This window comes from Pipistrellus kuhlii, unplaced genomic scaffold (genome assembly GCF_014108245.1).
Source record: "Pipistrellus kuhlii isolate mPipKuh1 unplaced genomic scaffold, mPipKuh1.p scaffold_m20_p_12, whole genome shotgun sequence".
Lineage (NCBI taxonomy): Eukaryota > Metazoa > Chordata > Mammalia > Chiroptera > Vespertilionidae > Pipistrellus > Pipistrellus kuhlii.
Window position 1 is genome coordinate 5,420,521 of NW_023425427.1, and position 16,989 is coordinate 5,437,509.

The window sequence follows — 16,989 nt, forward strand, 5'->3', positions numbered from 1 at the left end:
TGACTTGGGTGAAGAATTCATGGGAGAAAATCACTGACAGTTGCATTGCAAATGCACTGTGAGCAGGCTACCTTGACAAGAAGTACTCATTTAAAGACAGTGCTATTGCTAAACATGAGAGATTTGGTCCACTGATTCTGAAAGAAATGGAGTCACAAGAAATTCACCAGGAAATTCAGGAATTGGATTGTTATGATGATGTTCCAGAAGATGATGACATGTTTGTCATTGAATAAATGAGTAAATTCTTGATACTGTAGGATTCACAGTTTGTCTGGTTTGTGCTGACAACTACCATACTACTGTACCGTATACAGGTAATAAATTTCCTTTATTTTCATTTAACAATAAATGTGTACCGTATTCTTCTTCATGGAAAAATAAGACATCCCCTGAAAATAAGACCTAGAGCATCTTTGGGAGCAAAAATTAATATTATATAAGACACTGTCTTATTTTCGGGGAAACAGGGTAATATTGGTGCCATCATATGATCGGACCTACTTCTTGGCTCACTCTTTTTTGAATTTTGAAATGTTGCCAGCCAGGAGGCACATTGCACACAAATAATTTTCACCTGGTACTATTCTCTTTTGTCTCATGTGTAGATCCTGCTTTACGTTGGTGTTCTCTGCACACTGGCTTATGTTTTATTCATTCTGGTTTGAAGGTTATTGAAAATGAAATGGCCACAGAGTTTCCTCACAAGAGATAATCAATCAGCCACAGGCACTGACTCATGTGCAGTGCTTGCAGATAGAGATGAGTCTGTGCCCCAAAGTTTACAAGGAAGGCGGGAACCCAACCAGGCAGTGATAACACCTCATGGACATACATCTCTCTGATGGGCTAAATACCTTCACAAACATTCTCTCTCAATGCGAGAGTAAGACAGACCCGGCTTTATGTCTCCATCTGTTGCTCGTAGGTCTTCGGGGTGTCACTCAGCCTCTCCAAGTCTCAGCGTCCTCACTTACCAGTATAAGCTGAGCAGTGATGGCACCAGTGCTTGCAGCTGTGTGAGGCCGAACTGGGGGTGAGTTGACACATTCCTGTGCTGCACACGCTCAGCACTCCAGAAACAGCTGGTGAGAGAGGCAGAGGGGCAGCCCTCACCTCCACTGTTCCTCTGGTGAGAAAACCAAGCTCAGCAAAGTATAGAGACTAGTCTGAGGTGACGTAGACTTGGTACCAAAACCTTGGTATCCTGAGCACAGACCATACCGCCTCCTTCCCAACGCCGGCAGCTCCTTGTTGAAAGCACAGACATATAAGGCTCCCTGGAGCAAGGAGTAAGGAAGTTTCCAAGTACATCTGCTAGCCCTTTACCACCTGGAATGGCTCTGGAAGGGCTGCTGCAGGATTCCGCACTGCACTTCCCCAGGATGGGGATGGACCAGCCATATGCTTGTCTGCTGTCCCATTTGCTCCCTGTGGATAGACGGCTCGGCTCCTGTCTAATAGTTTCTGAAAAGACACTCTCACATCAGCTCAGGAAACGCCACCTTCCCCATACGCCTCCGAAATGGTTCCTTTGTGCAAAAGAGGCGTGTGCTGGGTACTTCTGACTTAATTCTTCCACATTTTTCAATGGAAGAGAGTTGCCTGGTTTTACGTCTTGCACACAACGTAATAAACCTATCAGCAGTCACGTCCTGTCTGCTCTCACTAAAACGCGCACACACCTTTTTCAGTTTGCTGACTGCCATCTACAACGTGAGAACTTCTGAGGGGAGGGCGAGGGCACAGCGTATCTGAAGCCAGGACACCCAACCTTGGACAAAGTGCTTCAGCTCTCTGTAGCCTCTGATGGTAACAGAACTATTGGGTTAACTTTTTGAAATTATGATGAACTTCTAGCCGTTTCTCCAGGAAAACTGCACAATTTTGTGTGGCTTTTGGGTTCACAGATACCCTTACGTCCTTCCTGCACTCCTGATTAGAAACAAGCTCTGGTTTCCTTAGCTGGACATTCACGGCATCACCTCTGGCCTCTGGGTCTCCATCCCCCTTCCCAGGGACCAATTTAGTACCAATTCTACGTGACCTCAGACTAGTGCCTCCTCTCCACTAACCCACTTCCTACACTTTCTCCCCAGCTGACTCAGATTCCCAAAGTTCCCCCCCAATAGAGCCCTGTGCCTCGTCTCCTTCACCAGGGATGGCCTTCTATCCATTTTCATGTTTCAAATTCTACGCGTCATTTAAACCCATCTATAGTGCCACCTCCTCTTTGCCAATGTTTTTTGTGGTTTGTTTTTTTAACTCTTCAGAAAATAATCTTTTCCTAGATTTTCCTCCCTGGGCAGTTTGTCACACTTTCCACCTCATATATATTTATGTGTGAGTCTTGCCTCCTCAACTGGCCTTCGAGCTAATTCTCTTCTGTAGTCTTCTCCCTGGCACACAGTAAGTGCTCTATAAAAACTCTAAATAATCAATACCTGTTTCTCTAATGCACACATGGTATAACTGAAATGCAAACGGATATGCAAATATTCATTTCTCAGTGTACTATTAATAGATTCTTGACTTATGTGAAATGTTCAAAGATGCTTGAGGTCTTGCTTAGGAATCAACGAAACCCAAGAATTTCACCAAAATTTCATCTGTGCACACATGGACAGGCCATTCTCCTGGAAAAAAAAGTGTTCCCAGAAGAACACTCTCTGATAAGAAAGGTGATGTTCCACATGTACGAAGGTATATTTAGTTGAGAGGGTGTAGAAACCTCTCATCTAGTGTTGATTGATTTCGGTAGGACGTACTGCCAATTTAAGGGCAGAGGTCTAGGCTCTGAGGACCTCTGATTAATGTGCTCTCAACAATCCTGGACAGAGTTACCATCCTCTGATGAGCTGAATCTCAAACAAGACAATGGATGAAAGGACATTCCTGATGGAAGAAATGAGCCCCTCCACTCCCTGCGCCGCCCCCCGCCCCCCACACACAGCATGGAACAGAGCCACCGTGAGATTCCATGATCTCTGTTCTCCTAGAATATCTCACCTCTCCTAGATTCCATATGGAATGGACCTCAGGTGGGGATTCACCTAATATGTTGGTTCTGAACATGGCACAGGGGCCATCCTTGGAGTCAAGGTAAGAAGTGAAGCCTGAGCTCCCAGTGAAGCTCTCAGAGGACAATCCTCTCTGCATCAGGGCAATAGCTGTCCTGCAGGCTAAGCGCTATCTGTGTAATAAGCCTGGTTGTTATGGTGACAGGAGGTAAATGAAACTGGGAGAAGAGGGGAAAACGTTACTGTGGGAAAGGGGCCTCTTATATAAGGTAGGTTCCAAAAATACACTTTTGAATAGGAGGTAAGCAGTGTACACCCAGCTCCCAGGCACTGCATGGCATCTTGATAGCAAGAAGATTCCCCCAGACTCCTCCACGCCTGTCTCTGGCTTCATTTTTATTACTCTGGGGTCCTAAATTATTACGATTTCCTGAGAAAGGAATCTGGTTACCAGAAATGTCTACATTCCAGAAAAGGAGCAAAATGTGAGTAAAATGGCTCCTTTAAGGGGTAAACTGACTTCCCCAAAATTAATCAATTGATGGCATCATCTTGTTTTTAAGTTAATCAGGGAATGCAATTTATTCACTTCTATTTCTGATCAAATTAAAAAAAATTTTTTTTCAAGCTACCCAAATACCTATTATTTAATAAGGAGAGCGGGGGAGGATGTTCTGTTGATTTTCCTGATTTCCTCCTTTATGAGCTTAGCCTTGAATTGAAGTAGAAGCTGAAAGTCAATGGAGCATTGTAGCAAAACGAAGAGAACCCTGGGGTAGAAGTCAGAGGATCCACAGCTCATCTGCTCTGCCTCTAACCAGCTTTGTGATTTGGGGCAAATTACTGACCTCCTTCCCAGTTTTATCTTCTACGATTCAGAACCACTATACATACAATTCTGTTAAGCTGCCCCATAGCTGGTGACTTAGCTGTCACCGTCAGCATAACTGTAAAGTCTGACTGGCCACCTGGTGACCCGAAGAACTCGAGTTTGTCTAAGGCTCTCCCCCATGTGTCATTTCATATGACGACCATGACAATGCAGCCCAGGAAATGCCGGATCCCATCTTATAGACAAGATCAGAGAACAAAGCCACCTGGCCAAGCTCCTGGAGCAATGATCAGAGATTGAGGACATACATTATCCCAAACCTGATGGGTGCCCACAACCTGGGCATGTGCCCCGACCAGGAATCAAATCCCACATCTTTCAGTGTACAGGACGATGCTCCAACCAACTGAACCACACCAGCCAAGGCAAATTGTACATTTTTAAATGGCTAATTTTATATTGTGCAATTTTTACCTTCACATATGTGTTTGTATAGATATATGATGGTTCCAGAGTCCTATCCCACTAGTCTCCCTATTCCAATGTCCCAACAGTGCCTCCAAAGAGACCTGGTATGAAAATGAATATACTAACGACTTATTACAAAACTAGAGGCTTGGTGCATGAAATTCGTGCACTGGGGAGGGGAGGGCCCCTCAGCTTGGCCTGCACCCTCTCACAGTCCAGGACCCCTCGCTCCTTACCACCCACCTGCTTACTAGTCCTTACTGCTAGGCTCACTGCTCCTTAACGCTGCCATGGAGACAGGAGAGGCTCCCGCCACACCCACTGAGCTCACCAGCCATGAGCCTGGCTTCTGGCTGAGCGGCACTCCTCCTGTGGGAGCGCACTGACCACCAGGGGGCAACTCCTGCATTGAGCATCTGCCCCCTGGTCGTCAGTGCTCATCATAGCGACTGGTCGTTCTGCTGTAACTAACAGTCGCTTAGGCTTTTATTATATACCAGTAGATGTTATCATAGTTCCAAATAGTTCTCATATGACAGTGATTTTATTCCTAACCCAACAAATAAATATGCCTGGGCGTGTTACATCTTGCTAGTTGGAAACAGACGTTTCCATTGGGCAACCAGCGTCAATGTCAAAGTGATCCAGTAGCTTCAGTTTTAGGATATATTATTGGTTTTAAACTCAAAATTTAAGTATACAGAAAAGATAACAGGAAGTGAGCATTATTTTTGTGTTGTTTTTTAAAAAATATTTTAGTAGATAACTTTATTGTTGGGTAGTAAATGAAATATTATTAAGTGCCTATTATATATTACAAATTTTGCACATTGTTTCACTAAAAAAAGGAATATACATGGGTAATACTTTAAACAATAAAAAAATAAATGTTATTATCCCCATTTTATAGAAAAGGATACTGAGGTTCAAAACTGCTCTGCAACATTCCCCAGTCAGAATTTGCATCTCAGTCTCTCTAGATCAAGAAAAAAGCTTTTTCAATTATGCCAAAGGGTATCAGCAAGTTCTTGCCCCAGAGAAGGCATGAGGACTGATTTCAATCCCACCACGAACATGACTGCAGCCTATAGGCCCCGGAGTGTGTGAAGATGCACACACATACTAGGCCCTTCTAGTACCTCCTCTGCATTGTCTCAGAGGAATTTGGAGATCTGAGCAGTTGAGGCAACTATCTACCTTTTGCCTTCAGTCTGTGCAGAAAAATGAAGACCTACCTCAGCATCTTGCTAACAGAATATACTTAAGAAGGAACTATTGAGGGACAACTTTTGCTAACAAGTTGAAGATAAAGGCTAGCATATCATTTGTTTTCAGGGTTTAGGTTACATCCTATGCAAACGCAAAAGCTCTGGCTTCTAAAGGTAACGTCCAGCTGAGAAGTCTATGTGACATCATTTCCTGTAGTTGGAGTGACGTGGTCTCAGATGTGGACACATGTGATTCAGTGCAACCCTGTGCCTTTTTTGTGGCTATAAACATGTTGCTTTTCCAAGAATATCCTGAAACATTTCTACACAGAGGAGTGGAGATGAATTTCAGCCTTTTTCTCTGCCTGGTAAAGTTACCAAAATGAACATAAAATTCTCTTGTGTAGAAGTGCACCTCATACATTACAAAGTGCTTTCATGAACAATCATTGCTGGCTTTTTTTTTTTTAAGATGAAATTAAGGGAAAATATAATAAATCACATTTAGCTATTAACAGATACCCTTAATAATTGTAGGTAAGGAAAGGGTGAGATGAAAGAATTTTTATATTAGAATTGAAGTCAGATTCTTGAAGTTCAAACTGCTCCTGGTTATCAACTAAAAGAAAAGTCAATGCTTTTTAAATTAAAGATGAAGTACTGCCACTTATGACTTAATAAGTTGTAAATGCCTTTCCCATACTTCCTAATGGCTCTGTGTCCCACTGCTATTAAAAATCGCATCCACAGCTCACGTGAGCTATGCCGAATGCCAGGTGTAGGAGGTAAGGCAAAACAACTTAGAACAAGAAAAAGAAAGCAAGTCATGTTCAGATCCACTTAATGCAAAAATGATTTTGGTGGCAGAGTTTAGTGGGCTGGAGCCACATAATGGCCTTTAAACTTGTTCCCACTAAGGAACTATAATGCTAATGTATCAAGGTCACCTTTAAAATGCTTGAACCAGCATGACACCAAAATCTCACCAGTCTTTCAAGACCTAATCTCTACTAGTGAGATCAATAACCATTAGATACTCATCATAGATTTTTGAGAAATGAGTTATATTGCAATTAATTTGACCAAGTTGCATAAATCTGTCGCTTTTCTTTAAAGATGGCTCAAGAACGCAGCTGCAAGCATGCACACATGGACATTGTCTGGCTGCCATAGTGTTTGAGTTGCTCCGAGGATTTGGCAGACCTGCCATGCTGTCACTTTTAATGTCTAATGGATGAAAGCCACATCTGGCAGGCTCGGCCCATGCAAATGAGAGGTGACCATCCTTGGCTGAGTCTTGCCAACAATGACAGTGTGCACCTCACATGGTGAAGTGCACTATGGAGGGGAACTCAGTCAAGCAGGCACCACCAGCCTGACTCAGAGTATGACAAACACTCCATCAGAGTGACATTTCCTGCAGGGCAGTGGTGCCAACCATGGCTGCACGGTAGAGTCGCCTAGGGAACCTCAAAAATGTCTGTGGCCAGGCTTCCTGTCCCGGCTAATTAAAATCAACATCTGTAGAAGTGGGGGCCCTCACACTGGTGTGTCTGAAAGCTCTCCATACAATTCGAGAATGCAGCCAAGGGGAGGGCAGTACTGCAGGGTGGTTCTAACAGTATCTGAGCTTGAGCCCAGTCAGTGAGGGGCTGCAGTCCAGGAACCTGCAAAACACCACTTGCTGAGGGAAGTCAGCATTCCTCACAGTCTGGAACCATAGCTGACAAGCGCTTTACTTGTCTGGGAGCATTTGGGTCCGACTGATTTGTGGGGGGTATGGGGAGTGCTATTTGAAATGCCTGTCTTTGATTTTTCTGCCTAAAACCACCACAGTGATATTTACTCAACTCTTACTTTGTGGAAGCCAGGAATTTCCGGAAAGCAAAACAAACAAAATACCCAAGTGAAATGTCATTCATTTCAGGTGATTCCATGGGAGGGGGAAATGCTTTCACCAACATCCCAATATGACGTCCACTGGGTAGGTGGGACTGACAGGAACTGTAACTGTTGTAAATATTATAGAAGCACCAGAAGTCAATAAATTGGCTCTGCAAATGTCGAAAGGAAAAGTTTATACTGCAAAGAGTGCAGCCATCATGAAGAAAATAAAAAGGAAGCAATCTAATCACCATGTCCATGGTACCTGTGGGCCTCTTCTGATTTGTTTTACTCTCCCCCTCTGCTTGAGGATTTCAAAGAGAAGCACCACATGGACAGTGCTGGGCAAGAGGAGACCCCGTCACTAGGGGGATATGGGCTTTTAGTGAGACTTTCAGATTCAGATAACAACTATCAATAGCTAGAAATTCATAGGCAAGCTCCATCTCCGAGTCTTCACTTATGATATTCGTAAGTGAAAAATGATTCATTCAATTATTTCATATGTAAGTCTCACTCATGACGTTAACATGTTCCAAGAACTTAACTTACCTGCTGCATAGGGCAAGGGGAGCAGAGTTGATAGAAATAGATGATACAAAAAGCACTTACTGGTTTTCTCTTTTCTTCCTCAGTGGATCCATGAGGCGCAGGGTGTCTCTGATCACGGCCACTTTCACCTCCTCATCGACAACGCTGGGGACATTTTCAAACACCCCTGGAGAAAGCTTGAATGGGTAAGAATTCCATGTTACACTGGAGAGACTCAGGGATTCAGTATCAAGTGACTGTCAATACCCAGTGGTCAAGTTTGCTTATGTTAATCTAGACGAGAATATTTTAAAGATTCCCTATATACTACCTCAGTTTCATTTTACAAATTAACAAAATGCATGAGGAGGAAAAATAATAGTATGTTTTTCTGGTTATTACAATTATACATGCTCACTGTAGAAAATTTAGAAATATCGAAAAAAGTTAAGAAAATTTAAAATCCACATAATCCCCTAAAACCTATTACTAGTACTTGGTGTATTTCCTCCCAGTCTTTTTAATGCATTTTTGGGGGGGGCGGGTGGTGTTGGTGGTGGTGGTAATATAACCACTGTTAAATGTACTATTTATCTTAGTGATTCAAGCATGTCGACATGGCTAAATCATATTCATAGAATTTCAATTAGTTCATCTCCCGAGGCTAATTAGTTCATGTCAGAACTGATGGAAAGGCTCAGCTGCTTCTACATTTCCAGATCTTAAAAATTGGAAGAACAGCATGCTGGGAAATTACCACAGGTCGGATAGGTCTTACATTAATAAAGTACATTCAGAGCTCAACAAAATTGGAGTTATTTAGACTTAAACAGAACTTTGCTGTGCAAATTTGGGAAAGCTGAATCTTGTTTAGCCAAGTGAATAATATGAGAGCAGAAACATCAGCTGTAAGGCAATATATTCAATGAGATACTCAAAAGACTTACTTCTTGCTCATGTTCAATTCTCATGCTGGGATTTGCATTAACTTCAAGTAGTATAGGCTTCAGATTTTTCATTAGAAGAATGTCAAAGCCTAAAATCTGCACAGGATAAAAATAATTCAGAATTACTCCCTCTAGCTGCAATTTCTTTTCAGGAATTGGGGTTGGTGTAAAGGTCAGTAAAGTGAAAATAAATTGAAATGTGGCCCCCAACCTGGGCCTTGACCCTGGCTTCTCTTTTCTGCAGCCCCTCTTCCTCTGGGCATATTTGTCAAGCCAAATGGATGGCAGAACATTTTATAGGAGCCTTGATAATGGGATGAGTTCCCACAGTGCATTGCAACACAGTCACCATCATCTGCAGTGCTAGAGATGATGACCTCTTTCTTCTTTAACAGGTTTTTCATTATGTTAAGGATCAGTAGTAGTCCATCAACTTCTCCCTCTCCTTTTGCTCTCCTCTATTAAGTTGCTTCTTAGCTAGATCTCTGAAAACCCAAAGCTACCTTTCTTAACCTTGGGTGTGTATCAGTATCATTTAAGGACCCCTTTCACAACCACTGTGCATCCCCAATCCACACCTCTGAGTCAGAATCTTCCAGAGTGGAATGCAGACAAATGTATTTTGAATAACAAATTCCCCTGGTGATTCTGATATACCATCTTAGCTAAGGAGAAGGGACTATTTATAAGCACCTACTAGGTACTGGTAACTTCACCATTACATTTAATCCACGTGACAGTGTATTTGAAGTAAAGATTATACTCTTCATAAAGCAGAAACTGAGTCTCAGAAAGGCCAATGGATTTCCCCAAGACAGCCTCCCTAATAAGTGACAGAGCCAGATTTCACACCCAATCAGGACAAGACTACATAATTTGAGGAACCCAATGCAAGATGAAAACACGCATTTCCTTGTTCAAGAAGTATTAACAATGTCGTGATAGTGAGAACAGAGCATGAAACCAGGCACAGAGCCCTTCTGACCACGCGGCCCTGGGTGATTGCGAAGATCACATGCTCACGAATCCGGCTCACACCCACACTAACTCCAAAAGCTGACCATTTGTTGGTCATCTGCCCTTGAACCCCGCATGGTGACTTGGTGAGGCTTTCTCCTCTTCTAGCCTCAATTCAATTCCTTACAAGCCCTAAGCCACCCGTACATCTGCATGAAACAACCCTTCACCTAGATAATTCCTCCTCATCCTTGAGATCACAGGTCCTAATTAGATTCTGACTGAGACAGGGAGGATGTCAGGTTCTTAAGGGACCTTTCATTATCTCTACAGTAGGTGATAAGATAGAAAGCTTATAACATAATTGATGCAATCCCAACATTTCAAAAAATAATGTGGAGAATAAAGGAGAGAAAAGAAAAAGATATAGCTGCACTCTCCTCTGTAGACTCAAAAAGACGGGAGGAAATCCATTTTACTTGTCTAGATGGAATATGCATCAGTTAAATGATAATTATTAAACTATGACTTTATCCTTATTAATGAAATCAGAGCCTAAATGACCATTTGGGGGATAATTCAAGACAAGGTTATTCTTCAAAGAAGGGCAATAAGAATGAGAAGCTGGGAAAAGTCATCCTTACTCTATTTTTCTTTCCCTGGCCCTGAAACGAAAAAAATGGAAATCCAGTAGAAAACGTTACATGTATTATAGAGCTGCTTAATAATATATGACAAGTGGATATGAGTGATGAGGCCTGTAAGAGACTGGTGACATCATCTGTCTAACTTCAGACCTGGTCTGAGACATGTGATGTGGATGAGGCCACGGGGAATGGCGGGCTGCTGTACCAACGTTTATCATCCTTGGTCATCAAAGCTTACTTTTTGCTACATCTTAGAAGTTAGGACCCGGACTTTCTCAGCCTGCAGGCTCTTTCCAGTTCAACACACAGTGGTTTCATGAATGTAAAGCTATAGAAATGCTGGAGAAGGGGTGACAAAACCTCACCAGCCATGCTGACCTAAACCTGCCAGTGGCATAATATTTTCCAGAACCCAAACTTTAGTGCATGTAGCTGGAGAATGGTTTGGAGTCAGAAAGACCTAGACTGCAATTCCAGCTCAGTCTCTTATTCGAGCTAAACAACCCTAGGTATGGTGCTTAGCCTCTCAGAGCCTCATTTACCTTGTTTATAAATGGAGACAATAGTGGCTACCTATTGATCATGGAAGGAAAAAGTACCTAGGACTATGTCCATCATACAGGCGGCTCTCAGCATTTGCTGACTCCCCTTCCAGTTTCTTACTGACTCCCATTCCAGTTTCTTACTGACCAGCTCTCAGCATATGCTGACTCCCCTTCCAGTCTCACTGACCAGAAATTACAACTGTGGCTTTGAGTCCAGAGGAGTTAATTTCAAATTTTAGTTTTGCCTTTAATTTGTGCATGTACAAGCAAGTTACTTAGCAGCTCAGGGCCCCAGTTTCCTCACCTGTAAAATGGGAATAAGAACAGTCCCTACCTTAGTTCATTCATTTGTAAAATAGCTATTGAAATGCTCCCTATGTCCTGGAGCATCCTAGCTTCTGGAAATATAGTGGTGAACTAGACCACGTCCCTGTCCTCATGAAGCAGGACCAAATAAAGATACAATGTGTGTGTGTGGGGGGGGGGGGAGATAGAATGTACACTGAGTGGCCATATTATTATGACCACCCCATCAGTACTTTGTCAGGCCACCTTTTTGCCTTCAATACTGCAGCAATTCTTCTTGGCATTGACTCTAAGAGATATTGAAAGGTGATGTGAGGAATCTGACACCATGCCTGATAAATAGCACTGTCCAGTTCTGTGAGATTGGATGGTGTGGAACCAGCTCCCTGATGGCTCTTTAAACTTCATCCCACAAATGCTAAATTGGATTGAGATCTGGTGGTTGTGGGGGCCACCTAAGCAAGGTAAAGTCTCCCTCATGTTCTTTAAACCACTCCTGCACAATACGAGCACCGTGGCATGGCACATTGTCTTGTTGGAAGAAGCTATCTCCATTGGGATACGCCATCAACATGATAGGACGAACTTCATCAGCAACGATACTTAGGTATGTTGTGCTATTCAGACGTTGTTCCACACAAATTAAAGGGCCCAAATCATGCCAGGAAAACATGCCCCAAATCATAACACTGCCCCCATCAGCTTGAAGGGTTGTACTCATGCATGTGGGGCACATACTTTCAGGCTATTTCCGTGAAATTCTCACTCTGCCGTCTGCATGATGCAATTGGAAATGTAATTCATCGGACCTCATGACTTTTTTTTCCCAATGACCGACTGTCCAATCCTTGTGTTCCTGTGCGAACTGGAGACGTTTTATCTTGGTAACTGCAGACAGTAAACGTGTTCCAACAGGCCTTTGGCTTCCATATCCCATACATTGCAGTGTATGGCTAATTTGCCTACAAATGTCAGGTGATCATAATAATCTGGCCACTCAGTGTATTTTGCATGGTGCCTGACTGTAAGTATTAATGAAAGTTAGCTTTAGTTTATGTGTTTTTCACAAGTTCAAGGAAATATGAGTTTTCTTTTCAAAAGTTTAATGAAATATGTTGCACCAATGGATCTCAATAAACAGAACGAGGAGGAGCTTAGAGTGAACCTTGTAAAATCCGAGAATGATGAGCTGGCAGAAAATTGGGATTTACCTGATCCAGTGTTTTTCAAAATTGGGTGATTTTTTTTTTTTCTTCTGGGCACTAGAGAGGCCAGATCAGATCAACTTTTACCTATTTTCCATACTGGGGTTCCTAGGAAAAAAGTTCCATTGGAAAAAATTACTAATCTAGTCTAACATCTGCTTTATGCAGACCAGAAACCTGCAGCTCAGGAAGGGGGAGGCCTCTCTCTGGTTCCATGGTAAAGCAGGAATTGTCAAATGGTGTGAGAGAGAGAGAGAAGAGAGAGACCTTTTCGATCATGTGATACTCTGCCCTCCTCCAAGTAATTCACGTATGTATTGCTTGCCTCCTCCACATATGTGTTGCTTGCCTCCTTCTTGAGGAGGACCATGGGGAATAAAAGATCTCTAGTCTTCATCTCTGACTTCTAGTAGCTTCCAAAGTTGGGGAGAACACTAATGTGAAGGCTCCAAACTACATTCCAAGGAGAGGGGATTCTCTCCTGAGATCCAAATCTACACATCCATTTGCATCCAGGGTATTCCAAGTGAAGTCCCAGACTCCTCAAATCAAACATCTCCAAGCTCACTTTCTGTGGTCGGCAACCTCAAAGGTCCCAATGACCTCGACTTCCTGCTGTTCATGCCCTTGTTTATCCCTCTCTCCTTCAGTGTGGACTGAACCTGATGACTTCTTTCTAATAATATAGGGCAGAAATGATGGAACGTCACTGCCAATATTGGGTTATAAACTATCATGACTTCCACCTTGGCATGCATTCCCTTAACTCCCTTGTTCGCTCACTCTGAGGGAGGCCAGCCTGTGTTGTGAGCTGCCCCATGGAGAGGCCCAGGTGGGACAACAGCTGGGGGCGGAAAGCAGGGACCTGAGCCAGCAGCCATGAGAGTGAGCTTGGAAGAGGATCTCTTCCCAGTAAACCCTGGCCAACATGCTCACTGCAGCCTTGTGAGAGATTCTGAGCCATAGGCAGTTGGCTAAGCCTAGACTCCTGATCCACAGAAACTGTGAGACAATAGTTTACTAGTTCAAGCTGCTAAATTTTGGGGTCATTTGTTACACAGCAATAATTAACATACTATCTTTCTAAAGTCGACTTTGCCTACACAGTATTCCTTATCACCCAATCACACAAGCCAAAAATTTCTCCTTCATCCTTTCTATCTATCTGCACACCAACTCTTGTACATTCTACCTCCAAAGAACTGTCTAAATCTGCCCTCCCCTCACTGCTCCTAGTCTGAATTAGGTCTGCACCATCTTGCTGGGACTTTCCCATTTGTTACCCTGGGCACAGGGGGCTGACACAGTATTTTTATAAAATGCAATTAGAATATCAACACTCCTCTGCCTAAATTCCCTGCCTACAGAATGAAGCCCATGCTCCACAGCATGGCCTACAAATTCCTCTCTGATCTGGCCTCTGTATCACACTCAGCTTTATTTCCCTCCACCCCCATTCACTACTGCACATCTCTAACTGTGCCGAACTATGAGTAGTTCTAGAATGCTTTACTCCCCACTCTGCCTTTATACTAGTTTGCCTGGAAGACAATTTTACTTATCAAATATTTAATGAGCACCTACTAAATACTACGTACTGTTCGAGGCACTAGGGATAAAGCAGTGAACAAGGCAAAGGATATCTTAACATCCTGCCCTCTTGGAGCTTACGCTCCAGTGGAGAGAGAGACACAACATGAGAATTATGAACTTACACAAGTTAAGAACACTGAGTGTAACAATGGGAGAAAGGGAGGTTCTGGTGGTTTAGAAAGGATGGTCAGGGAAGTCCTTTCTAAAGAGGTGACATTGGTCATCCCACTGTCTTCTGACTTGTACTGATGTTAACTTGTTGGTTCTTCTTTGTTCCTCTGAACACAATGTGTGTTTATTTTCTCTCTAGCTGCTTTTAAATTTTGTTATCATCAATTTAATTATGATAAGCCTTGAGTGAGCATGTGTGTATATGGCTATGTATCCTACTTGGAGCTTCTCAAGCTTCTTGAACTATGGGTTTATTTTTTTAAAAGTTGGAAATCTTTGGCCACTCTTTATACATTTTTCTGTATCTTCCTTGTCTTTTATGCTCAGGGAACCCAATTATACATGTTAGATCACCTGCTGTTGTATAGGTCACTGATGGACTGTTCATTTATTTTTTTCCTGCCATTTTGCTATCTCTGTTTCATTTTGGATACAATCTATTGCTATGTCTTCAAGTTCACTGATAATTTTTTCTTCAGTGTCTAATATGCTGTTAATCCTATCCAGTAAAATTTTAATTTTAGTCATTGTATTTTCTTCTCTAGAAGTTCCATTCTGGTTCTTTTTAATAACTTCCATTTTCTCTTCAGTAAGCTCATATTTTCTTTTAAAATTTTGTACATAATTATACACCTTAGCTCCCTTCTTTTCAGAATTCTGCCCACAGAATTCCAGCTACCTCGGCCTTTCCAAAATTTGATCTCCATTTTCTCAACTCACTGAGGTCACAGTGATATGTTAGGTTTTTCTCTCCCATGTTCCAGAAATTGCCCCAAACAAAAAACCAAGTCCACTGTAGTTTTATTCCCCTTTTCCCCAGGGATCCCAGTGCTGGGCTATCTATTGTTGAAATTCTTAAAACAGTTATTTCATGCATTTTGTCTGGTGTTTTACTTGTTTGCAGGGAGTTAGGTCCAGTCCTTTTTTTTTTTTTTTTATGTATTGGTTTTGTATGTATAGATCCAGTCTTTTTTTACTCCATCATGACCAGAAGCAAAAGTCTCAAGAGGTGATGTATGAACAGGGACTGAATGAAGTGAGCAAATAAGTGATTTGGAGACCTAAGCTAAAGCACTTCAGGCTGAATGAACAACAAAACAAAGGCCACTTTTGAAGAACATCCAGGAGCAAGAGGGACAGCGAGTAGCGAGAAGTAGGAGATGAGGTCAGGTAAAAAGACAATGGACAAATCATGTAGCATCTTGTAAACCATGGTAAGGAGCCAGGATTTTAAATGCAATGAGAATGCTATTGGAGAGTTTGCACAAGGGAAATTGATCTGGCATGTTTTAAAAGAATCACTTTGGAGAAAAAGAGGCTACAGAATAAGAACAGGAATAGGGGCATCAACTAGAAGGCTACTGCTATGGTGTTAAGTGCAAGGTGATAGCTGCCTAGCCTGCGATGGTAGCAGTGGAGCTGGTTAGAAGTGGTTACATTTATTTGCAAGAGTTGCTTACAGAATGGATGTAGAAAGGAGGAAAAATAATAACGAAGGATGACTCAGATTTGTTCTGAGCAACTAATTGAGTGTTATTCATGAACTGAAACAAGAAAGACAATGGAGAGTTGTTTTAGAAGGGAAATCAAGAGTTTCATTTTGCACATGTCAAATGGGAGATGCCCACTAAAAATCCAAGTAAAAAGATTAAGTATGCAGTTGGTTATATCAGTTTGGAGCTCAAGGAGAGGTCGAGACTGGAGATAAAATTTAGGAGCCAAGGGCACATAGCTGATCCTTAAAAGGCCTGGGGCTGGATGAGATCAGAGAGTGATTGTAGATAAGAGGGGAGCTCTGGGAGTACTGAGTCCTGGGAATCTCAACACTGACAGGTCCAGAGGAAGGGGCTGAGAGGTAGGAGGAAAACAAGGAGAGCATGGTGTTCCTCATCTTTTTCTGCTTGGTGAATTCTTCATGCTGTAAGCGCCTGCTTCCTTCCCTGATTGAGTTAGGCAGTTAGTGACTCCCTTTTCTGTGCTCTCCCAGCATTCTGCACGTGCCCTCTTGCAGCATTTATTACAAGGAATTCCCACATATTGGTCTTCCCCACTCAACTGTGTACCTCTTAAGGGCACATCCACACCCACATATTCCTCAACTAGCTTGTCTCAGTGAGTACCCAAGGCGTGTGTGAGAGTCCAAAAGAAAAAGAAAAAAAGAAAAGAAAAAAAAAAAAAAGCCCGATATCAGAAGTGGTCAGGGAAGGCTTAACAGAGAAGGTGGGATTTGAGTAGTATCTTGTTGGAAAGCATTGGATTTCAAAAAATTACAAAAATAGGAGAGAGCATGGCAGGCCAAGACAGAAGAGAACAAACACAAATTATGTCCAAGAGACAGGAATTGGCTCTATTTGGTGAACCTGCAATGTTCAGGAAGGGTGGGGGGTGGGGGGTAGGGGGGAAAGAGTGAGGTTGGAGCCAGGCTGGGAGGCAGCCAACACTAAGCTAAGGACTTGGTTCTTAAACTAGGTGCCTAGGAACACTGGTGTTCCATAATGTTTAAAATGTGACAATTTCATGGTTTCATATAACCTCAAGGAGCTTCCTCAGAGCCAAGTTTGAGAACTGTTGTTATAAATAACAAATGATATAATAACTAAAACTGTCATTTATTAAGTGAATACTGTGTGCTCAGTACTGTGCCAAATGTTCCATATGGCTTTCTCTCATTCAAT

The 16,989-nt window shown here is 42.5% G+C and overlaps 1 protein-coding gene across 3 annotated transcripts in view; it reads right to left on the reverse strand.

Annotated features, from left to right (window-relative positions):
- Positions 1-16,989, reverse strand: part of TTLL11 (tubulin tyrosine ligase like 11) — a 173,742-nt gene that overhangs the window by 89,186 nt on the left and 67,567 nt on the right. For 2 of the 3 annotated variants that reach the window (XM_036432895.2, XM_036432896.2), the window contains exons 5-6: positions 8,891-8,986; positions 8,025-8,140 (exon numbers count right to left, since the gene is read on the reverse strand). In XM_036432895.2, coding sequence (XP_036288788.1) covers positions 8,025-8,140; positions 8,891-8,986 — 212 coding nt within the window. Of the gene's footprint in view, positions 1-8,024; positions 8,141-8,890; positions 8,987-16,989 lie in introns of those variants that run through there. The other variant, XM_036432898.2, reaches the window with a different exon arrangement.